The 24,767-nt window shown below is 38.9% G+C and overlaps 1 protein-coding gene across 1 annotated transcript; it reads right to left on the bottom strand.

The window, feature by feature from the left end:
* Positions 1-778: 778 nt before the first annotated feature.
* On the bottom strand, positions 779-24,206 carry LOC134649441 (Fanconi anemia group M protein). The gene is made up of 18 exons (XM_063504193.1): positions 23,977-24,206; positions 23,761-23,893; positions 22,681-22,864; positions 21,529-21,794; positions 20,378-20,524; positions 19,659-19,783; positions 19,291-19,534; positions 18,101-18,209; positions 17,689-17,790; positions 17,128-17,311; positions 7,991-8,060; positions 6,964-7,164; positions 6,290-6,464; positions 5,700-5,882; positions 3,538-5,516; positions 3,063-3,229; positions 2,165-2,264; positions 779-994 (listed from the first exon to the last, which is right to left on the bottom strand). The coding sequence occupies exons 1-18, from the start codon at positions 24,150-24,152 to the stop codon at positions 779-781; spliced, it is 4,761 nt and encodes a 1,586-aa protein (XP_063360263.1). The 5' UTR covers positions 24,153-24,206.
* Positions 24,207-24,767: the final 561 nt, after the last annotated feature.

Genomic DNA, 24,767 nt, shown 5'->3' with positions numbered 1-24,767 from the left:
GAAATCATTATTAATTATTACAATATAAATTTTTCATACATTAGCTTAATTAAAACAGTCAATGCCCTTTGCCCTCCTGATGCCACTTCAAATATGATTTGACAGCTGAATTTAAAACGTTTGCTACATGAAATAGGGTTGAATTTGTTTTGTTCTGAATACAAATTCAAAAACATTGATCGAAACAAAATAAAATCACAATTGACAGGTCTAATAAACGGTTCTAGTGCAGATGTAGTGCATAATTATTTTACAGTACATATGGGGCTACTTTTCCGCACTAGTGCGTAAAATAGCACTTTTCGTGCGTATGTCGCCTGCGTGCGTATGGCCCCATAGGTACTGTAAATAACTATTCCATCGTATTTGTCATGCTACTTCAGTCAACCTCAGTACTTTTTGTACCGAGAGTGACTGAAATAGCAAGACAGTTCGTACGATTCCGTAAAAAAATACGATGGAAAATATGCACTACATCTGTATTTATACATTTCAAAATCAATAAACATTATTAGAGTATGTCTACAGAAGTATTAAGTTATATCACAGTTAAAACGGTTCAGTCCAGCTGAACTTAACTTATACCACAGAATAAATAATAGTACTAGGTACAGAAGACTCGCTCTAACAAAACGCGTCTGTTCAGCACAGATATGGCCGCTAGGTGGCGACAGCGCCACGCGCGGCTTATGGCTTTCCCCAAAATTGGGGCGGAACGGATATACTTTTAGCAAAGCGACGAAATCGCGGAGTGAGCCACGCCTGCTTATACCCCTGACTATGTACTATCATCAGAGTCACTCTGAATCTGCCTTATGGCACTTTTCTTTTTGCGTTTAACTAAAGGACTATCGCCATTGGTGGTTGTCTCGACTTGGCCCTGTGGTTTGGATTTCTTAGTTTTCCTCTCTTCGAGGATGATTTCGGCTAATTCTAACTCTGAAACGTCGTTGACTTGGGTCAATCCAATATGGGAATCTACACAGAAGCTATCCTGTAAAAAACAAATAATTATATAGATTTCATCGTTTTTGTACTAACTAAAAATAACTAGAATATGGCGTTACTCTGTGTTCAAAAACGTAAGTGAGTATTAAAAATGAAAACAAATTGACATCTTGGTGGCCTTTTACTAGTTTTTCTCAAACATGCACTGAAATGTCGTCGCTCCGGGCGTTATATCAGGCTTCGAAGTATCACGTTTAGGGCGGAGCAACTCCAGAGAACTGTAAAGGAATTTCATACGAAATTGAAGGCCTAGGCCGGGAAGTAATTTTTTTTTAATTCTAATGTAAACATGGGGTCTGTGTCCATGAACAGGCTAAACAGCCGAAATATATTTTTTTTTTATATTTTTAGTGAACGAATCGTTATCGGACCAAAATATCCGTGTTAACGCCTGTTATACACGAACGTACTGATATTAAGAATACGAATCTGTATGATTCAATGTGTTGATGAATAAATTTAAAATTTTGTCTATACGTAAGTCATCAGAGACCATAGACAATATTTAAAATCCTCTGCATTTATTTTATTTATAGAAATTGAGATTCTTATTATCAGATTGTGTATAATGGCCCTAATAAGGTCTATTCGAACACACGCAAAATACGGACGACTTCCGTAAAAAAAAACAATTATGGCGGGATTGGAAGGAAAATTAAAAAACTTTTGTTGTGAAGTTAGATTTTTATTATAAAGATTATAAATTTGTTTTTTTTTTTGAGTGGTGTATTTTTTTATTTCATTGCATGTTTGAGAAAAGCACTATACATGCCTAGCCGTGAAAAGGTCTTGCCGGCTTCGTATCACTATCCGGCCTCCCTACGGTCGGCCGGCTATACCTACTCACCCGGCAAGCCCTTCTTTCCCGGCGTCTGCAGTAATGTACTATTACTTTCTACAATGGTGGCGCGAAAATCACACGAATGAATGAATATCACATGGTACAAAAATACTTTTATCGCGGGCGCTAACACTTTATTGGTCTTTCTCGCTTCAATTGCATGGATAAATTATGACTGAATTCGCTATGCATTTTTACGGCTGATGGGTCACTAAGGCCGTAAATATATAACTCTAGTTTCTTGTGACATAATCTACTATCGGAATACACGCCCGACAGTTGTATCGTCTTTTTTCGAACCAGTGCCTCGCTTACCATTTCATACGAGTCCTCTTCGACAAATTGCGAGAATATCTCCTCCCGTTTAAACCTTGTGGGTAGTTCAGGGATTTTGAACGCACCATTCACAGTACCTCTGCAATAAAACGAAACGTGTTAAAAATACGTTATACCAAAATAGAAAATGTAGTTCCTACAGTCATTGTAGTAACCAGTTACGTATATTATTTGAAAAAGCCTGAAATAACCCCACGTGTATGTCGCTGCCCGACGCGTCGTCAGATTCCTACGCGTATCTCTAAGAACGCATCAGCTTCATCGTAGATCTAGTAAGGTAAAGGGGGATACATACGTGACAGCTCTCATGTAGTGCGCCTGTATGTCCGAGTGCGACACGGGCTCGTCGCAGATGAAGTCGACGATGCTGCCGACACTGTCGTCTGAATGCTCGTCGTCGCTGCCCGACACGTCGTCAGATTCCTACGCGTATCTCTAAGAATGCATCAACTTCATCGTAGATCTAGTAAGGTAAAGAGGGATACATACGTGACAGCTCTCATGTAGTGCGCCTGTATGTCCGAGTGCGACACGGGCTCGTCGCAGATGAAGTCGACGATGCTGCCGACACTGTCGTCTGAATGCTCGTCGTCGCTGCCCGACGCGTCGTCAGATTCCTACGCGTATCTCTAAGAATGCATCAACTTCATCGTAGATCTAGTAAGGTAAAGAGGGATACATACGTGACAGCTCTCATGTAGTGCGCCTGTATGTCCGAGTGCGACACGGGCTCGTCGCAGATGAAGTCTACGATGCTGCCGACACTGTCGTCTGAATGCTCGTCGTCGCTGCCCGACACGTCGTCAGATTCCTACGCGTATCTCTAAGAACGCATCAGCTTCATCGTAGATCTAGTAAGGTAAAGAGGGATACATACGTGACAGATCTCATGTAGTGCGCCTGTATGTCCGAGTGCGACACGGGCTCGTCGCAGATGAAGTCGACGATGCTGCCGACACTGTCGTCTGAATGCTCGTCGTCGCTGCCCGACGCGTCGTCTGATTCCTCTGCCTCTATCTCTAAGAACGAATTTCCTGCTTTCTTCTGGAAACAGAAACCATGATTCATATTATAATTAATAAAGAAAAATGTTTCAACTAAAAGTCATGGACTCAGGAAGGATAATATTTAAAAGATTAGTTAAAAAAAAAAATTCAATCCATGTATCGTACATAAGGAAATCTTAAATCTGAATTATAAAAGTATATGTACATGATCATCCTATAAAATTGATTTAAATTTGATTGTGTTGGGATCCTACTAAATGCACTTCAATCCAAAGTATAGTTGATCTATCTATTTAATACCTACGTCTTGATTTGATCCATTCAAAATTAACAAGTGCTACTTACTTTTCTCACTTTATGATTTGTAGTTGACTTGCGACTGTTCCTGCTAGTCACTGGCCTCTGACTTCTCCTGTCATCACTTACAAAGTCATCGTCACTATCACTTAATGGTATCCTCCTCTGCAAAGACACTTTTCCGATCGGACTATCTTCGAATAACCGCTTAGGATTCTTTACTTGACTATCCCGTCTGAAAGCTTGAAGCATTTCCAAATTCATTCTGTTTACATACTTTTCTTTTTCATCGTCATTGGGGCTTATAATATTTTCTTGCGGATTCTCGTTTTCTTTTTGAGAAAACATAAAATTCACACTACTGTCATGATTGTCCGGTTTTTGTGATCGATTGAGAGCAGCAAGCACTTTCTCTTGCAGTGTAATCGGTTTTTTATGATTTTCAATTTTTTGCCGTTTATTAAAATATGGCGAAGCATTTAAAGTGACGTCATCATCTTCAGATAACTTTCGTTTGTTACTTAGAGGACTTCTAAAAGGTTCTTTAACCTTAGACTCGTTGAATTCAGAGTTAATTTTTAAGTCGTCGATGTCATACATTTGAGTAGCTTCATTTGAATCACTGCTACTATCACTATCAAGTACAATTAGACTTTCAACCTTTTTATCTAGTATAACAGAGTTATTACTTTTAATTGATGTATTTAAACTCTGAACAGTTTTCTTTCTGACAGTTTGTGTTAAGAGAATAGGTGATGTACTCCTATCATCCTCTTCCATTACTTTAGGTTCCAGAGTTTTGGAAATATTAGTTTGAGTTATTGAACGATCGGTTTTATTATTGATCATATCGACCAGCTGCGTTATCGTAAACATGCTCTTATTTGTTGTATCTATCACTGATTTACTATTTACATTTAATTCTGATTTATTGGATATCATAGGATCAATGTTGCTACTAGAACTTGTATTAGGTGGTATCAACTGTCTCTTAGCATTTCCTAATGGTGTGGAACTCTTTGGCTGATTTCTTTTTGTACTCAGCTGATATTTTCGAACCTGAGTGCAAAGTATTGGAGACGTGGGTGATGTTTCAGGTTTTCTCGATGTTTTTATTTGCCCTGATAAAATTGACGGACTAACTGGACACACGATTTCCGATTCTGTTACTTGCACTTTGAACTTATCAACTTGATCTATAGCGTGATTATTATTTTCATTGATTTCCGTTTTATTTTCTTTTGCATGCGACGCTTCTAATCTGCTTTCATCAGATTCACCAAAAATGTCTTCTATACTGTCTAATCCAAAGAAACCTAAAGCTTCTTTGGGATCACTTTCATTCTTAGCTTCTGTTTCTTTAATAATGGCTTCTTCGGGACTACTGTCAGCGAATATTTCCTCAATATCACCCAGATCAAAATTTTTGTCAGTATTTTCAACCGATTCCGCAACTTTGTCATCTGGGGTAACAGTTTCTTCGGGCGAGCCAAAATCGAATTCTAAATCAAAATTACTACAATTATTCTTATTTACTTCCATATATGTGCTGTCTTTGTAGTCTTCAAATAAGTCTTGACTATTATTAATAGTTTTCTCGCGCATAACAAGGGAGTCCACATCCAAGTCATCAATCAAATTGATATCTGGCAATATCAGGTTGGTTAAAAAGAGGTGTTTAGTAACTTTTTTCCTGTGCTTCCTTATATTTTCAATGAAGGTACAATCGCATATGTTCTGACATATTAGGCAGTTCCGCACTACTTCGTTATCCAACCTTAGGTCCACCAGTAAGTTTATCAAGCTAGTTGGAATACTTCCGTCATTTTGGATGCCTAGATCATTTATTAATTTAGTGTAATTTTTGGTGGATTTGGTGGCTGTGCTGAAAAGAGCTCTAATGTCACCGCCGCATCTCTTTACAGGAGACTTGATCACTGGAGCTTTTTTAGTTTTTTTAGGCGGTTTAGGTTTTTCTGGGGTGGGCACAGAGAAATTTTGTGTTGCCAAATTTTGTGTGCTAAATGCTGAAAATTAAAAGTGAAAATACTTGTAAGGATAAATAATCATAGTTATTTGTCAAAGATATGAATTTTAAGTGTCGATACCGTTCAACACACGTAATTCCATAGAGAATACTTTTGAAATAGCAAGTCTAAATGAAGCAAGATTAAGACGGTGGAAACGTATTCAATAAAAAATTTAGTTACTGGGATTCTGTGTAGAAGGCGGTAAATCAAATCTCTTGGCGTCACTGTACTGCAGCAGGGACGTCAAAACCTGGGTGTCGGCCGAGTGCTCGACTTTCACTGTGTTCTGTGGGTTCCTTTGCCATTCCAACCAAGTTGACAAATTTAGTTTCCCTTCCTCGTGTGCCGCTTGTTTGAACGTTTCTAAAACAACAAAGTCAAGTGATATGTGTATTGGAGATGATGAAACGACCTAGATGAGATGCACTCTAGATGGATTGGTGAGATTATGCTCAGGATTAGGAGTGAGGAAGGTCGTCACCTAGATACATACATCGAGATAGAAGTAGGCTAATAACAAAATAATAACCAGGCTAATGCGGGTCGGACTCACGTACCGTGATCATGTAAGTTTATAAACTGCAAATACATCAAACAATGCTCTGCGAAAAGAAAGACAAGTAGGGGCAAAATTATAACTTAGGTCGCGGTCACTTTATCAACTCTTGATCGGCTCGGAAAGATCACCTTCTTAACCCACCTTTCTTGTATGTAGCAACATAAGAAAAATTAAACATTTCTGAAGGGATATTCCAAATCGCAATGCTTACCTTTATCCATTGCCCAGAATTCCTTAGGTTTAAACAAATAATCCGTCTCCTGATACCCGTTGGGAAAGATCTCCTGGAATTCGCTCTCCGTTATGAAACCGGGTCCTTCGACAGCGGTGGCAGATGCGGAAGTACTCGCGCCAGCCGTTAGCATACTACGCAAGTCTTTTTGGTTCTAAGAAAAAAAGTAAAAAAAAACTTGCTTCAATATTTTTAGGTCAAATCTGCAAAAAGCAATGAAAATCATTAGGATACTGCAGGATTTTGGCGTTGAAAATGTTGAAATCGTCTTCACGACGCATACAATTCAATAATTCAAAATGGCGGAGCCATTAGGGGTCAAGAGGTCTACAGGTCACTACCACTGTTATTTGATAGTGAGTAATGATAGTAACATACCTTTTTTGCATTATCTGCCGATTTCATCGTGTCCTTAGCTTCGGTTTTCTTTACGGTGATGAACATCTTCTGGCACGCCGGCGTCAGATCGTGGGGCATCATGCGAGGGTTGGCTTTATACAGATTATTGGCTACATTTTTGGACAACAGGATTTTGGCGTTCAGACTGTCTCGGCGGCGCATACAGTCGATTATTCAAATGGCGGGGCCATTAGGGGTCAAGAAGTCTACGGCTCACTGCCAATATTATTTGATGGTGAATTATAGTAACATACCTTTTTTGTCTTATCTGCCGGTGCTTTCGTCGTATCCTTAGCTTCGGTTTTCTTTACGGTGATGAACATCTTCTGGCACGCCGGCGTCAGATCGTGGGGCATCATGCGAGGGTTGGCTTTGTACAGATTGTTGGCCACATCCTTGGACTGTAGGATTTTGGCGTTCAGACCGTCTCGGCGGCGCATACAGTCCATTAGTGTCTGGATATATGCAAGGTTATATCAGAAAAAAAAACTTTTTATTTGCACCGTTAGAATAAAGTACCTTTATTCTTTATTTAATCAAACAGAAGTACAAGTTTACAGCTAGGTACCTATGCCAAGACACTTATACTGTTAATACATAAGTCACATACATAACTTTTTTTTAATAATAATAATCTTTATTTACTTGAAACCTAATACAGTAAGTATTACAGCCTTATACAATTACAAAAAAAAAACTTATAAGTATTAGGTTTGTATCAGTTTCATTTTGGATTGAGCCTCTGTTTCCTGAACTACTGAATAGGTACTTTGTCGATTTCAATAACAAAAATAATTTTAAGAAAACTGAATTTTTTTTTTCTAGTAGGTATTCCAACAATATAATGTAATGTCTTTTTAAGACTTTTAACCCTTTAACCACCAGAGTCTGATATAAAACATTACATATCCAGCTCATTTCGCCACAGTCTGATAAATAAGACAAAGATCTGATTTGGTTTTTACAGCACATTTATAACTCCCGTAACTATGCCAACCTTACTCTGCGTGGTACAATTACTGTCGGTGGCGACACGAGCACGCTCGATCAAAAATTGCTGGCGGTTAAAAGGTTAAAGTCACTAGTTTTGAAAAAATATCTTCACCCTCTTTTTAACTCCCTTAAGTGCCACTGGCTCCATTCCGCTAACCCGGGGTTAACCGGTTAAACCTAGAGGTAACATGGTTACCAGTACAATTTGACACTGGTCTAACGGTTTAACCGCTTAATCTCGGGTTAGTGGGGTGGTGTAAGTGGCCCTAAGAGATGAAGTTTACTAACCTGGTGTTCCCTGCCTTCTGTGACCAAAATGAAGACTTTTCCTCCGCGCTCTCGCCCGGTACGACCACATCTGCAAGAAGCAAGTTAATCGCTAGAATATATCACCTTGGCTACCTCAAGATGAGCTAGAGGTAATTATATTTTCGATGGGTATCATACTCCATAGGAAATCTGTCTCTGATGTTGCTGGAGTACAGTTTTTACGCAACTCTGCTTTGACTAATGGCCAATACCGCCCATTGGTCATAGCTGGGGACAATTTGGGGGTTTTGTATCTTCATTTATGGTGCCTTGCGTGATAAATGACCCAGTGCGTTTTCCACAGGAACATATTGCTTGCCAGATTAAATATTTTTCGCCAAACTTTTCCATAAAAATACATTTTTCTGATCGCTTATATTCGCCCTATTTTCGGTTGTAAAGAATTGGTCACCTGGCAAAGTTGCAAAATCTCACATACGTCTCATCGTCCATAAGATCGCATATTCCGTCCAAGTTGCAGAGAAGCTTGTACAGTTTTCGCGACCTTGAAATAGAACTATTGTATTGTTTTACCATTGTTTTGGGGCTTTTACTTTTTTATAAGTCTTTAAATTTTGACGCACTTTGGCTCTCTGGACCATAGATGAACTAGTTTTCAATTTTTTTGCCACATCCCGCACTGATAAACTACAATTTTTCTTGTAAGTACCTAGACACTATTTTCTTTTCTAATTTTTTATTTGAAGGACCCGTCGGACGTCCACTTCGAGCTTTGTCTTGGATTCTGATATTCTTTTACGTACCGATTAACAATATTTCGCACCGTCGCACGACTAACATTCACCATCTTTCCAACCGCTGCAAAAGTTGAATTAGGATATTCAAGGTATGTTCGCAAAACAGTTTCTCTCCGTTTTATTTTTTCGTCCTGCATTTTAAATTAAAACAATACTTAACGTAAAATTATTATGCCAATCGATACATCAAGATGACACAAACTGAGGAATATAGTAAAAAATAAAAAGCGGCCAAGTGCGAGTCGGACTCGCCCATGAAGGGTTCCGTATTTAGGGGATTTTGACGTATTAAAAAAAACTACTTACTAGATCTCGTTCAAACCAATTTTCGGTGGAAGTTTGCATGGTAATATACAGAGTTTCAGATCTATATATGGGGAAACCCCAAATTTTATTGCTTTTTTTTTATTTTTGTGTGAGAATCATAATGCGGTTCACAGAATACATCTACTTACCAAGTTTCAACAGTATAGTTCTTATAGTTTCGGATACCCACATACCCTACGCACAACGGCTCTCGCAATCAGCTTCTCGGCTGCAGAATATGCATGCCCAGTCTGGAAGAATTCTACACATGCTGCCCAGATTGACATAGCTCTCAACGAGTCCTGCCGTCTAATAACCGGATGCCTGAAACCCACCAAACGTGACCACCTATACCAACTGAGCGGAATTGCACCGCCGGACATACGCAGAGACGTAGCGGTGGCTGTGGAGCGTGAAAAACAACTGCGTGATCCGCGTCACCCGCTGCACGACCACAAACCAGTTTCTGCAAGACTAAAGTCCCGGAAGAGCTTTGTTACAAATCCAGCTCTCCAGCACCAAACTCCCCAGGAGGCTCGTCTCAAATCATGGAATTTGCAACTCAGCGACTCATCGTTACGAATACCAGCTGCGGAACGCCTGCCTTCGGGGGGAAAGGAAAAGTGGGCAGTATGGAAGGCTCTTAATAGACTTAGGACGGGAGTTGGCCGACCAACTCCCGTCCTAAGTCTATTAAGAGCCTGACCGATCAAAAGATAATCTTTTGAGATGGGGAATTGGGCGACAAGGGGATACATCCTGCGAGTGTGGAGTCCCTCAAACAACAATACACATGAGACAGTGTTCTCTGTGCTCAACGATGTGCACTGAGGAAGATCTCCTGAGGGCTACACCTCGAGGGCTAGAAGTGGCAAAGTATTGGCAGACAAAGATTTAGTTTTAAGAAGTTTGATCCGTCTACACGAAGAAGAAGAGAAGATAGTTTCGGAAAAAAGTGGCTGTGACATACGGACGGACAGACTGACGGACAGACAGACATGACGAATCCATAAGGGTTCCGTTTTTTGCCATTTGGCTACGGAACCCTAAAAAACTGTTAACCATCCAGTATTTTACTGGTATGCAGACTCTGTAAAAAAACTTTTCGGTAGGTACGGGCCTTATTACTGGTATACGAGATCGCGAATAGAATAGCAGGGTCATGATTATGTCAGGCTACAAAAGCCTAGAGCGGCATTCAGATATTTAAAAAATAAACATATTATTAGTCACATTTCAAGGAAAATGCCCTACAAATTGTGTAATGGCAGTGATATCACCATCGGAGTGTGGGAATGACTCGTACAACTGGTTCAATATTATATTATTATGATAGATCTCCCGGTAAAATATAGGATTATTATTGGTAACCAGTCCTTTCGTGGATTTCAAGCAAACAGGGAGCAATGGAGAGTCGAATAATAAAATTACGTTATTTTGTATTTATATTGGTATCGGGAAGTATTTACTATTTTTACGGTTATTTCGGGACGTTTATAGACATACGGGTGAAAAGTAAGTATACACACGAATACTTAGTTCAAGGGCCTATTGCATAATAAAATACAAGCTAACCTAGTGATTTTTCACCACACCAGCTCGGAAAGGCTTACTTTGCACTTCAAAAACTGATAGCAAAGTTGCATTTTATTCACATGTGAGGCAAAGTAATCAAATGCAAATTATTTTGAGTTGTTTTCTTATGTTTGCTGGTAGAATTGACTTTTAACTTTTGTTTAACCCTCGTGCTTTGAAACCCTCGCAACGCTCAAGATTCCATTTTTCGAACCGAATTTTGGAATCTTTCGCTTACTCGGGTGTCAATATTAGCACGAGCGGTTAAACAACAACTTTGCCCCCTTGTAAAACAAATAACTATTACATTGTAAAGGAGGGTGGGCAAATTGGCCTAATGACCAATATGTCACTGGATAGCTTATTCTAAGTTCTAATACTTTTACTATGGCAGATAGTTCCAAATCTTTGTGTGAATGAAAAAAGTTATCACCGCAAAAAGTAGTGTGAGTTTAAACGTGACTGTACTTATAGTTTTTTTCGCAAAATCAAGTTATAAATATTTTTGGTCAGAAACTTAAGTAGTGTTTTTTTACGAGTATAACCTCCTAAGGCTGGGGCCATACAAGAAAAAAACTACAATGTAGGAAAAGAATGATTTAGCTTTGTTTGAAAATTTAACGAAACGAAAGAAATACAGCTCCATCCCGATTGAAAATTGATTTCAATTTTATCGAACATAATAAATACTATATAATAGTTAGGACTTAGGACCGCGAGCCTTACGAGGATAACATATAAATACTTGTTGTCTCGTACCTAGTACCTGTACCTACCTACCTACCTATAAATGTATTTCTGACGATCACAATATAGATTCTTATAAATTGACATTAATGTAATTTGTACTGTAATCATATGTTGTGAAATAAATAAATATAATCTAATCTATATATTTCTGTACAGTTTTTTAAGGGATTTTGTATATTTAATCGTGTCGGTTATATGATAATTCAGTAATGATGCTAGCTCAAAACATGCAGTAATAAAACGGGCGTAAGTTTATATTTTAGATAATGGATATAAAATGTATGCTACTTTTGCAGAAATCTGGTTCACTCAACTCAAGAAACATCCGGTAGGTAAATGGGGCATTATCTATGAAAAGGGACCTTATTATCGATGGCACTTACGCCGCACAGCGTCGCGCGGCATTATATTTATATCGGACCATCTTTAATAATGGCGTAAGCGCCATCGACAATAAGGTCCCTTTAGATAGATAACGTCACAAATAAACACAATTAAGCTCCGTAAGAGTATCTATTATTTGTGCCTTTGTTTGTTCCTTGGTGTATAATTAATAATATCTGGGAGACCGAGCTTTGCTCGGTAAACATATAAAAACTCAAAAATTTGCGTTTTCCCAAAGATAAGACCTAGCTAGATCGATTTTTTGCCCCCGAAAACCACCATATACCAAATTTCATCGAAATCGTTAGAGCCGGTTCCGAGATCGCCGAAATATATAGTTATATAAATAAATAAATAAACAATCAATAATTGCTCGTTTAAAGGCATAAGATGTATAATGATAAGTGATAAATTCATATGTGAAAATATTTAAATATAAGTGACATTGTATGTTATTTAAAATAATTATATTTCGTATTTTTTCAGGCTTTGGTGTCCCCTCAAAAATTACTCATATTAACAAATGATGAATTTGACGACTTAAGTAAAAAATACAGGAACCTATTGGTGTCTGACGATTTCGACAACACAAATTCTGCAGTAGTTAAGTACGTTAATGCCATATCTGAAGAGGCTGATTATTATTACAGAAACTTGGTCAAAAGTCCCCGTAGAATAATACTCTGGCCAAACATGAAAGGAGCTACACGTGCAGACGATTTGTCTATACAATTTCGTGTGTTGTATATACTAACTTTAGCTTATGGAACGAACGGGACAATATATTATGAAAATGCAACACTTCTCTCGACAGTAAAAGATTGTCTAGAATTTATGGTGTCATCGGAACGGTATGACGGGGAGGGATATTACGGAAATTGGTGGCATTGGCAAGTCGGCGCGCCGACATATCTACTAGATATCCTGATTATAATAAAAAATTACCTAACCGATGAAAAATTTAAACAGTACACAAATATTATTAGCGCATATGTTCAAGATCCATATTACAAACTGCAAAGCACGGATAAAGATGACACAATTTACATAGTAACCGTGTCTAGAAACGAAGCGTCTAGTTCGCAGAGAGTTGAACTTGCGAGAGCCGTTCTAGGCTTGGGTATTTTAACAAAAAACGAAGCAAAAATATCTCTAGTACTAGAGAGTATTGTCAAAGTAATGCTACCTGTGACAAAATATGACGGGTTTTATAAAGACGGGTCCTATATCGAGCATCACGTTATTCCTTACACAGGAACGTATGGTAATGATCTAGTTAAAAAAATGGGTGACATACTTGTCATTACACAAGGTTCTAAATTTGCAATATCTTCCAACCAACTAGAACCCTTTGTAGAATGCGTAGGACGGGCTTTTTTACCACTTATATATCGGGGGGAAATGATAGCACCAGTTAACGGTCGTGCGATTTCTAGGCAGCCATCAACTACACAAATTGGCTCAGATGTCATGTACACGTTGTTGACTATAGCTACATTCGCATCAGCCGAGAGTAAGAAAAAACTAAAAGAATCAGTAAAGTACTGGATGCGCCAGAATCCAGATTACTACTTTTCAAACCCAAGAAAGTATAAAGATTTGCTAATTACAATTAGTTTATTAAATGATTCTTCTACAATCGGAGATAAGTTACCATTCGTGGGAGCCAAAATGTATGCATCAATGGATCGTTTTGTTCAACAAACCATGAATTATACATTGGGTTTAAGTTTATACTCCAGCCGTATTTCAGCGTTCGAATCAGGTAATATTGAGAATACACGAGGATGGCATACCGCAGATGGTGCCATTTATCTATATAACTATGATGACGTCCTGTTTAGGAACGCCTATTGGCCAACGGTTGATCCGTATAGATTTCCAGGTACAACAGTAGATACTATAGACCTGAATGATGAATTGTCAAGTTGGCAGCAATTTACCTCTAAAGAAAGTTGGGTCGGCGGTGTTGCCAGTGGCAGCCAAGCGGTGGTCGGAATGGCTTTAAATAAAGAAGGATTTAAAAATTATAACCGGCCATTGTCAATGGATCTCAAGGGGAAAAAATCGTGGTTTATAGTAGAAGGACAAATTGTAGCTCTAGGTGCTGGAATTTCTGGAAGTACACCAGCATCGATCGAGACAATTGTAGATAACAGACTCCTAAATAATGCATTTAATTATGAAGTTTTGTCTGACAATGGCCAAATAAAAGAATCAACAAAAGAACTTAATGTGAACTGGTTATTTCTAAAATCTGATCATCAACGTTCGTCGACCGGTTACTATTTTCTTGATAGACAAACTGTTGATATTATATTTGAAACACGATCTGGAACTTATAAAGATATAAATATAAATGCAAACGAAAGTTTGTACACGGGAACATATCGCAAATTTATAATTGATCACGGACGAATGCCATTTGACGCTAAATATGCATATGTTATATTGCCAGGAATCAAACAGTTTGAAATAACGGAATACGCAAGAAATAAAGCTGTTATCATTCTAGAAAATTCAGCTCAAGTTCAAGCCATACAAATACTAAACGAAGGTTACTTAGGTATAAATTTTTGGAGTGAAACAGGAGGTACGATCGCAGGAATAAGCAGCAACAAATATTTATCTCTAATGAGACAAATTAATGGTGCCCAACATAATTACACTCTGTCAGATCCAACCCAGTCAGATAGGGTAATAACGATAAAAATACCTTACTTTTCTAGAGTGAGTACTATGAGTAAAGGGATAGAATACCATAAAAAATGCAATAAGTTTGTAATTGATTTTTCTGGAGCTGGTGGAGCCAGTAAGCAAATTACAGTAGTTATAGACTGATTACCAACAATATTTTTTTTTTTAGAGTGAATGATTTGGTTGAAATATTTTTATAAATGCTAGTTAAAATACATACCTACATTAAACGTTTCGTTTTATTAAAGCACATATAAAATATTTGAATAAAAAGTGTGGTAAAGGTGTCGAAGGAGGTGAGATCGACTAAGCCATCGTCGAGACCTTCAAAAGTAACTACAGTACCAATATAATATTGGTTTGATAGACTATAGATAATAGGGATGATGAAACATGTTGAATTTTATAACAAAGTCTAGTAAAATAGATAGCAAACAAGCAATTTATCACAATAATGTGGATATTAAAATAATATATGGAAATGTTACAAAAACACAGGACCTGTAAGTTTCAAAGTTTTTTTTAACTTCCAAAAACGATAACAGTAAGGGTACCATTCGATTCCTTACATTTTATCCAAAAAAATATTGTATAGCAACTATATACATAAACGCAATATTTCACCGACGAAAACGCAATTTTCTTGTTTTGTCCATACGACAAGATGGGCTCTCAGAGACCTTGACGTCACGTTCCCTTCTCGTTTTGTTACGAGCGTTTCGCGAGTGAAGTGCGACTGTCAGACTTTGGCTATAATTTCTGACTAATGTGTTGCTTTAATGCAATGGGTCCCATATAGACATTTGATCCTAAAAACATACGCGATCGATTGATACTAAAGCGTTGCACGCGCCCTCGCATCACATGTCAGACAGTAACAAAGACATAGTATACCTCTGCACGAGACGCACTGGCGACGCTGTAGATATATCGAAGCATAAGATGAGGTCGACCGAGCCGACATCTAGGCCTTCTCCGCAGACGCAAGTCGCCACTAACGCGTTGCACGCTCCCGCGGAACTCTCGCATCACATGACAGACAGTAATAAAGACATAGTATACCTCTGCTCGAGCCGCACTGGCGACGCTGTAGATATATCGAAGCATAAGATGAGGTCGACCGAGCCGACATCTAGTCCTTCTTCGCAGACGCAAGTTGCTACTAAAGCGTTGCACGCGCCCTCGCATCACATGTTAGACAATAACAAAGACATAGTATACCTCTGCACGAGACGCACTGGCGACGCTGTAGATATATCGAAGCATAAGATGAGGTCGACCGAGCCGACATCTAGGCCTTCTCCGCAGACGCAAGTCACCACTAACGCATTGCACGCGCCCTCGCATCCCATGTTAGACAATAACAAAGACATAGTATACCTCTGCACGAGCCGCACTGGCGACGCTGTAGATATATCGAAGCATAAGATGAGGTCGACCGAGCCGACATCTAGTCCTTCTTCGCAGACGCAAGTCGCTACTAACGCGTTGCACGCGCCCTCGCATCCCATGTTAGACAATAACAAAGACATAGTATACCTCTGCACGAGACGCACTGGCGACGCTGTAGATATATCGAAGCATATGATGAGGTCGACCGAGCCGACATCTAGTCCTTCTTCGCAGACGCATGTAGCCAGTAACGCTTTGCACGCGCCCTCGCATCCCATGTTAGACAATAACAAAGATATAGTATACCTCTGCACGAGACGCACTGGCGACGCTGTAGATATATCGAAGCATAAGATGAGGTCGACCGAGCCGACATCTAGCCCTCTTTCGCAGACGCAGGTAGCCAGTAACGCGTTGCACGCGCCCTCATCCCATGTTAGACAATAACAAAGACATAGTATACCTCTGCACGAGCCGCACTGGCGACGCTGTAGATATATCGAAGCATAAGATGAGGTCGACCGAGCCGACATCTAGTCCTTCTTCGCAGACGCAAGTCGCCACTAACGCGTTGCACGCGCCCTCGCATCCCATGTTAGACAATAACAAAGATATAGTATACCTCTGCACGAGACGCACTGGCGACGCTGTAGATATATCGAAGCATAAGATGAGGTCGACCGAGCCGACATCTAGTCCTTCTTCGCAGACGCAGGTAGCCAGTAACGCGTTGCACGCGCCCTCATCCCATGTTAGACAATAACAAAGACATAGTATACCTCTGCACGAGCCGCACTGGCGACGCTGTAGATATATCGAAGCATAAGATGAGGTCGACCGAGCCGACATCTAGGCCTTCTCCGCAAACGCAAGTCACCACTAACGCGTTGCACGCGCCCTCGCATCCCATGTTAAACAATAACAAAGATATAGTATACCTCTGCACGAGACGCACTGGCGACGCTGTAGATATATCGAAGCATAAGATGAGGTCGACCGAGCCGACATCTAGTCCTTCTTCGCAGACGCAGGTAGCCAGTAACGCGTTGCACGCGCCCTCATCCCATGTTAGACAATAACAAAGACATAGTATACCTCTGCACGAGCCGCACTGGCGACGCTGTAGATATATCGAAGCATAAGATGAGGTCGACCGAGCCGACATCTAGGCCTTCTCCGCAGACGCAAGTCACCACTAACGCGTTGCACGCGCCCTCGCATCCCATGTTAAACAATAACAAAGACATAGTATACCTCTGCACGAGACGCACTGGCGACGCTGTAGATATATCGAAGCATAAGATGAGGTCGACCGAGCCGACATCTAGTCCTTCTTCACAGACGCAAGTCGCCACTAAAGCGTTGCACGCTCCCTCGCGGAACTGTCGCATCACACGTAGTTGCTGCTTTTGTGATACCACTGGCTTGTTGTCTTTACCTGTGGAAAACATACAAAAATGTTTGCTCATTTAGGTAATTCTTGCAATAGGTTCAGACGGCCGATTTTAGTATTTCTTTCGACACCAGAAGCGCCATTGAAAATTGACAAAGTTGCGTCAGAAAAATAAAATTGATTGATAAACGCGCTAAATATCTGTAAAACTGCACAAAAAAATATATCAGATTTTTTTGTGATATTGACGTGAGTAGAAAATGTACTAAAAATATGGTCTGTGGTTGACTATGAAATTAAAACTGCGGTAAATTAATTTCTCAACTGCAATATCTATACTAAGTTTTAAGTGGAATGAAATAGGTACATGAATCATGAATCTATTCAAATATTGGTTTATATTATATAAACTATATACTTACCAGAGGCGCCTTGGCCGACGAACATCTGTGGTACAATCAGCGGCCGGCATTGCAACAACAAGCAGTGGACCAAATTTACGCTCTCTCGGTACTCGCAGAATACTGGAAAAACAATATGTATCGTGAAATAATATGTAGGTAATCTATAATCATACCAGATTAGATCGGTGCGGCTCATAAATACATATAATAACTGAATAAATACCTAGTGTTATTTTGTTTACAAACACGCTAGAAAATTGACTGAGAGAGGATGCCGATTGGAACGTCCGCGTTCGGCGTTTGTATTTTGTGCTGTTTTGGAACATCAAACCCAGAGACAAAAATATAATGGAAAAGTGCCATTTAACCCTTTTGAGTCCCACTGACGCGACATCACATACAAAATGAAAATCAAATTTCAATTATATACCTATCGCTTTCGTATCCTGTCCGTTGCGTTTCGCCGCTTGAAAATGTTCCAGCATGATCTCCTTCAGTCTGTCGAATTTTGGGTGGCCGAAATGCAGGTCTCTGGGTATCTGTAAAAAAAAAGATTAATTTTCCAAAGCGCTGGCGAGAGCAAAAATGCACTAGTGATTAATTAAATATCTACTCAAGTGTCTTCGATATCGATACGTGCCAATTTAATAACAAATGTGACTCCTCCTTGAATTAAATGTTATTAATAAAGAGCGTCAGCACTTTCATTACCTGCTCGCAAATCGTTTTCGTTTGTTCTTACTTCAACTATACATATCCAACATCTGACATGCTCTCGTTTTATTTGCTCTCGCACTATTTAATAATTGTGAATTTTTAAAATCACAAATAATTTACCGTTCGTTTAATTTTGGAAAAAAACACTTATACATTTAGTATTGACCCATCCGAAAGAATACTCGTGTCGAGTGCCATAGGGTTCACTCCTAAATCATCGCGCAGCCGTTCCAGTAACGCCGTAAGCCGATCATCGGCTTGAAGCCAAGCTTTCTCTGAATGTTCGTTGGAAAATGTTTACTTACGTCAGGGATAGAACCATCTGGAAGAATACTAGTGTAGAGTGCCATAGGGTTCACTCCTAAATCATCGCGCAGCCGTTCCAGTAACGCCGTAAGCCGATCATCGGCTTGAAGCCAAGCTTTCTCTGAATGTTCGTCGGAAAATGCTTACTTACGTCAGGGATAGAACCATCTGGAAGAATACTAGTGTCGAGTGCCATAGGGTTCACTCCCAAATCATCGCGCAGCCGTTCAAGTAACGCCGTAAGCCGATCATCGGCTTGAAGCCAAGCTTTCTCTGAACGTTCGTTGGAAAATGTTTACTTACGTCAGGGATAGAACCATCTGGAAAAATACTCGTGTGTCATAGGGTTCACTCCCAAATCATCGCGCAGCCGTTCAAGTAACGCCGTAAGCCGATCATCGGCTTGAAGCCAAGCTTTCTCTGAACGTTCGTTGGAAAATGTTTACTTACGTCAGGGATAGAACCATCTGGAAAAATACTCGTGTGTCATGGGGTTCACTCCCAAATCATCGCGCAGCCGTTCAAGTAACGCCGTAAGCCGATCATCGGCTTGAAGCTAAGCTATCTCTGAATGTTCGTTGGAAAATGTTTACTTACGTCAGGGATAGAACCATCTGGAAGAATACTCGTGTCGAGTGCCATAGGGTTCACTCCTAAATCATCGCGCAGCCGTTCCAGTAACGCCGTAAGCCGATCATCGGCTTGAAGCCACGATTTCTCGGGATGGTCGTCGAAGAAGTTAAGGAAGACTCGAGCGCCGTGCTTAACTAGTAGTTCTAGGCCGTGGTATAAGGCTATTAGGAGTGTGAAGTCTTTCATTATGTAGTTGTGTTGTGGGTGCCTGCAAAATGTAAAAGTCAGTGGTAGTGTGCAGCGATTTTTGGCCTGGTGATATTTCACGAGTTTAAATAACTTACTGGTTTTTTTTAATAGAAAAATGACAATGATTTTTTTTACATATTTACCTACTCCCCCGCTCCTTTCCTTGGTATTCCTTATATAGCATTACAATGCGGCCTTTCGACAAGTTACCAACGTTGTGTGGTAGAATGTTCATTTGTTTCAGTCTTCTCGCGTAGCCATCCAAAATCTAGAAAATTCAGTTATCGAAGAAAATGTCGATTTATTATTTTTACCAATAAAGTTTCATTCTGTAAATTGAATCCAAAGAACGCAATAGGTGCTGGCTTTATTAACTAAGCAATAGAGTTCAATTTTAGTTAAAAACTACGTTAAGACTCTAATATTAATTACAAAAAAAAAAAAAACATTACTTCATTATTTAAGTATTTCATTCTGGTATTTATTAAGTTGACATTGTATGTGTGGGGATATTATTTTGTGAATGTTTTGGGGTCAACTGTAAGCCCGAAAGAGTTTTTGTACAAATAATATTAATCTATATACATAAACGTGAAAGACCTGACTGACTGACTTAAATCAACGCACAGCCCAAACCGCTGGGACTAGAAAGTCCAAATTTGTCAAGTAGGTTCCTTATAAGGTCTAGGGGTCCACTACTAAGAAAGGATTTTTCAAAATTCATCCCCTAAAGGGGTGAAATGGGGGTTTAATTAAAAAAACTCTCCTGCGCGGGCGAAGCTGCGGGCAAAAGCTAGTAAAATATAAAAATAGTCTGCGTCGTTAGACAACGCAAGTGACTTTCGATAAATCTTCTTATTACCTCAACGTAATTGTTTCTTAGCTGCGTCAGCTCTGGCCCTAGTTGAACAACAACGGTGTTGATTTTCCTCGAGTGGCTGTACGGTGCCACGTCTATACAGTTCTCTGTTCGCAGCTCCAAATGGGCTATGTTCAGGTGTTTTACTACCTGAAAATAAATAAAAACAGTGTTATTATTAGAGCACGTTTACTTATGCAAAGGAAGAAATTGAGTTGAGTGAAATAAAAAGACACATTATTTTTAACAAAAACAAAAAATCACTGAAACTGGTGTCAAATAAGAGTCGTAGTTTAGACCAGGGATGTTGCGAATATCCGCATCCGCATCCGCAATCGCGGAACTTCCGCATTATTTTCAACATCCGCATCTGCATCCGCATCCGCATAAAATCGATGCGGATTTAATGCGGATGCGGATGTGGAACAGGTCGGTACAGGAACGTCTTAGCATCGGCGTAAGTGCTAGACTGCTAGGTAATTCAGTCATTAACCAAAAAACCTATTAGAAATGAGCAGTCAAGCGTGAGTGGGATTTAATTTACGGAACCCTTGGAACGCGAGTCCGACTCGCACTTGGCCGGTTTTATGAAAAAAAAAGTTACTAAAATGTAATATTTGGCGTTTTTTATGTACCTATCTTGACATCCGCATCCGCATCCGTATCTGCGGATGTGAGCCTTTAAAAATCCGCATCCGCGGATGTCAAAAAATCGGCATCCGCAACATCCCTGGTTTAGACAGCTGACGTAGATGGCATGGCGCTGTACTGTAGCATATGGTTTGTAGACAACTTTACTCCCCAGTGTGTCATTGTCCTAGTAGGTACATTAATAGCATCGTCAACTTTAACAACATTTTATTTTGCAACCTTTTTCTATATTATATGCCACAGGTTTCTTCAAATCTACCAAGAACCAGCAGTGCACACTTTGTTGTGAGATAACCTTAAAGAAACCGCTATCAGTTAAATACTTTGTTGGATATAGGTACTGTATGCACCACCATTACCAATTAATATACCTAAAGGTGACAGTCCATTTCCAACGACAGCTGCACTACTGTCAATTTTACTATGGAAATTGACAGTAACAGCGACGCGTTCAGTACCAGTAGTGCAGCTGCGGTCAGAAATGGAATGTTACCCTAACTTACATTGATAACATCATCAACTTTACTCCCCGGCGTGGCTGACAAAGCCAGCATCCTATACGTCTTATGCTTCATCTCAGTCAAAGTTGCCACGATCTGGCAATATGCGTAGTTCCCGCGCGCGCGGTGTGCCTCGTCTACCACCAAGCACCGGATCTTGTCACTCGGACAAATACCGGACTTGATGTCGTTGTAGATGACTTGCGGTGTGGCGAAGAATACCCTTTTAGCCTGCCAGTGGAGTTTACGAGTGTTGACTGGCATGTGCCCTGAAATCATTACAAAGCAGCCCGAATTAGGAAGTTTATAGGGCACATTTTGCCAACACACACAATTTGCCACTGAAATTTGAACCTAAATTGTAAGAACGAATTTTTATTGCATACGTTTTAAAATGTTAATTGACATCTGAAGATCTTTTATAATTTACCCTATATTTATTGTATTTTTTGATTGTACTTAATTTTCATTTCAGTATTTTCATGTTTTAAATATTGTTACTTGATGCTAAATTATAATTAATCTTGTAAATATACCTAATATAATGAACTTTAAACGACAGAGTGATCTACCTAATCACTGACAACTGTTTTCACACGTCTACCTAGACTGAATATATCATGGGACGCAATGCTTGTAATTTAAGATCTTATAATACCATATGTTCATTGTGAATAAACGATTTCATTTCATTTCATTTCATTTCAAGAAATAGAGTTGATTTTGCGTTGTTTGAAAATTGAGCGAAACAAAGCAAAAGCGACTCTGTTCCTATTGAACATGGTTTAAATTAGATCAAACTGAATAGGTATTTTTATAGGTAGGACCTGGGGCCTTAGGATAAAAACCATAAACGTCAATGATAGGAACAAAATATCGTAATAATAGGACAGGCAGTATTTAGGGCAGTGGTTCCTAACCTTTTCAGTCCGGTTACCCCTATGACTAACTACGGAACCTGATTTTACCCCTCCTCCCAATGGTAATAAAAAAATAAAACGTGTACGTTTGTTGTATTGTTATATTAGGTTAGCTTATTACCCCCGTAAAATACCAGTTTTACCCCCACGGGGGTAATTACCCCCAGGTTAGGAACCACTGATTTATGGGAATTAATATACCTCAATTACCTCATAGTATAAGAATCAGATATACCTGTCATTTCAATGGTGTCATTAGGAGGAATTGCTATGATGTTGTAGCAAGCGTCAATCTGCTGAGCCACCAGAGGTCTTGTCGGGGCCGTGAACACAATCTTGCCGAGGGGGTACCAACGGTAGAAGTTGTACATTATTACCGCTGCTATAAATGTTTTACCCAATCCCGTAGGCAGGCTCACCTGTTGAATAAAAGTGCTCATTCAATTTTAGATTCAGTTACCTGACGTGATACTGAATGATTTCTTTTTAATATTCGTCATTTTGCAGACCTACTTTGGAATGAACAAGATGAAACCTATCATATTGATTCTTTATTTAATTTTGTGTCCTGATGTGTATTGTCAGTATGGTTTGTTGTCACCAACAAGGAGCATCCTGAAAGTGAGCATTGGTACCACCACTGTCAAATTGAGGGCTACTTGTATTTTTATGTCTGTATGTAAATTGTAAATAGTTTTATTTGGGTGAATCAACTTTTAGAACACTTAATTTCGTGTCCCTAGGACTCGCTAACCAAACCAAAGAAAAATGAATTTTTCAAAAACCATGTCGATATTTTTACTTTTTTGTTTACACGGGCATTATTAGATCCATAAGTATTTAAGAACACATTAAAATTAACAACTTGATCAGATAAAAGTTACATTTTGTATGGTAACGCAGGAGAAGAAAAGTTATCTCCCATACAAAAATCAGGGACACACCATTTTTGCCTTTTTCTACTGCGTTACCGTACAAAATGTGACTTTTATCTCATCAAGTTGTTAATTTATTGTGTTAATTAAATATTTACGTATCTAATAATGCCCGCGTAAACAAACTAGTAAAAAAAAAATATGGTTTTTGAAAAATCGATTTTTTTTGCTAGGAAGTCTAGGGACACGAAATCAGTGTTCTAAAAGTTGATTCACCCATTATACTTGTATTCAGATATTAAAGTTCTACATTAACACTTTTGCTGTGGCACTTTGTTATAATGCAAATGGAATATGCAGTAGTTTGAGGCCAAATCGACCCATTGCCGTAGAAAGAACTGTTATCAAGAGTTTTGAAATTAACAAGTAATGGAACTTACTAAAGTGTTTTTCATTAGAGCAGCTCTGATAATGTTGAACTGATAGTCCCTGACAGGGTAGTTGGTGGGGTAGATCCATGTCTTGCCAGTCAGGCGGTCATAGCCACTGATCTCTTCATCACAGCACAGAGCGCTAAAAAAATATTATTAAAAACTATAGATTAACCTATAGCATCTTGTACAAAGGAGTGGCGGGAAAGTAAAATTTTATCTTACCTGACATTAAAAGAATTATGACTGTTATTCAGGGAGTCGTTAATTACACTTTTCGAGAAGTTAGATCTGTCTTTAAACGAATTATTTTCAAAATGAGCCATAATTGAAGAATCGTCAAATAGATCGTCATCTTGATCGGGTCCATCGTTATTTGACTTTTCCTTAAAGTTATTCATGTCTAAAACGAATTCATCATATAATGTTGTTTTGATGTCCGAATGTAATAACTGTTATGTGAATTGTTTCATTGTTACATTTAATGGAATAATTTTCATTGCAAAGAAAAGTAACAAAACAACAACAGCAGCTGCTGTCAAAGTTTAAATATAAGTAGGTTAGAATTTGAAAGCGTTCGAAATCTAAGAAATATTTCCTAACAATGTAAAAAGGTCAGGCTAGATTAAAAGAAAAATGTTTGATAAGTGCCAAATGTATTTATCTGTATACGGTTAATTTAATTTTCGTAGCGAATATTGTAACAATTATATTTTATTAATAATTTTTTTTTATAAAATCACATAAATTCGTTTGGTTTCGGAATGTCACGTCAAGTTAGCATGTACAAAGTTTGATATTGAAACAACCTGTAAAAAAATTCAGGAAATGCATAAATTTTCTTATCTATTACGTTACTTTAAATATTTCTAATACTGATAATATAACACTTTTCTTTTTTCATTTACCATGAATTAGAAAAGTGACCACCAATTTTATTAATATACCATTACAAAGATTGTTGCTTTCTTCGTAAACCCACTTTTTGTCAAATTTCAAAACAAACCCATTCTCCG

Source organism: Cydia amplana, chromosome 7 (genome assembly GCF_948474715.1).
Source record: "Cydia amplana chromosome 7, ilCydAmpl1.1, whole genome shotgun sequence".
Lineage (NCBI taxonomy): Eukaryota > Metazoa > Arthropoda > Insecta > Lepidoptera > Tortricidae > Cydia > Cydia amplana.
The sequence above is the reverse complement of the archived record's forward strand: the minus strand, read 5'-3'. Positions and strand labels throughout refer to the sequence as shown.

Bases quoted from the DNA above. Each gene is read 5' to 3' on its own strand.
- LOC134649441 (XM_063504193.1), bottom strand. From the start codon at position 24,152: ATGAATAACTTTAAGGAAAAGTCAAATAACGATGGACCCGATCAAGAT. The intron at 18,210-19,290 runs GTAAGTAAACAT...TTTTTTTTACAG, and splicing joins CAGATGGTTCTATCCCTGAC to ATACCCAGAGACCTGCATTT. The intron at 7,165-7,990 runs GTTAGTAAACTT...GCATATATCCAG, and splicing joins CAGAAGGCAGGGAACACCAG to ACACTAATGGACTGTATGCG.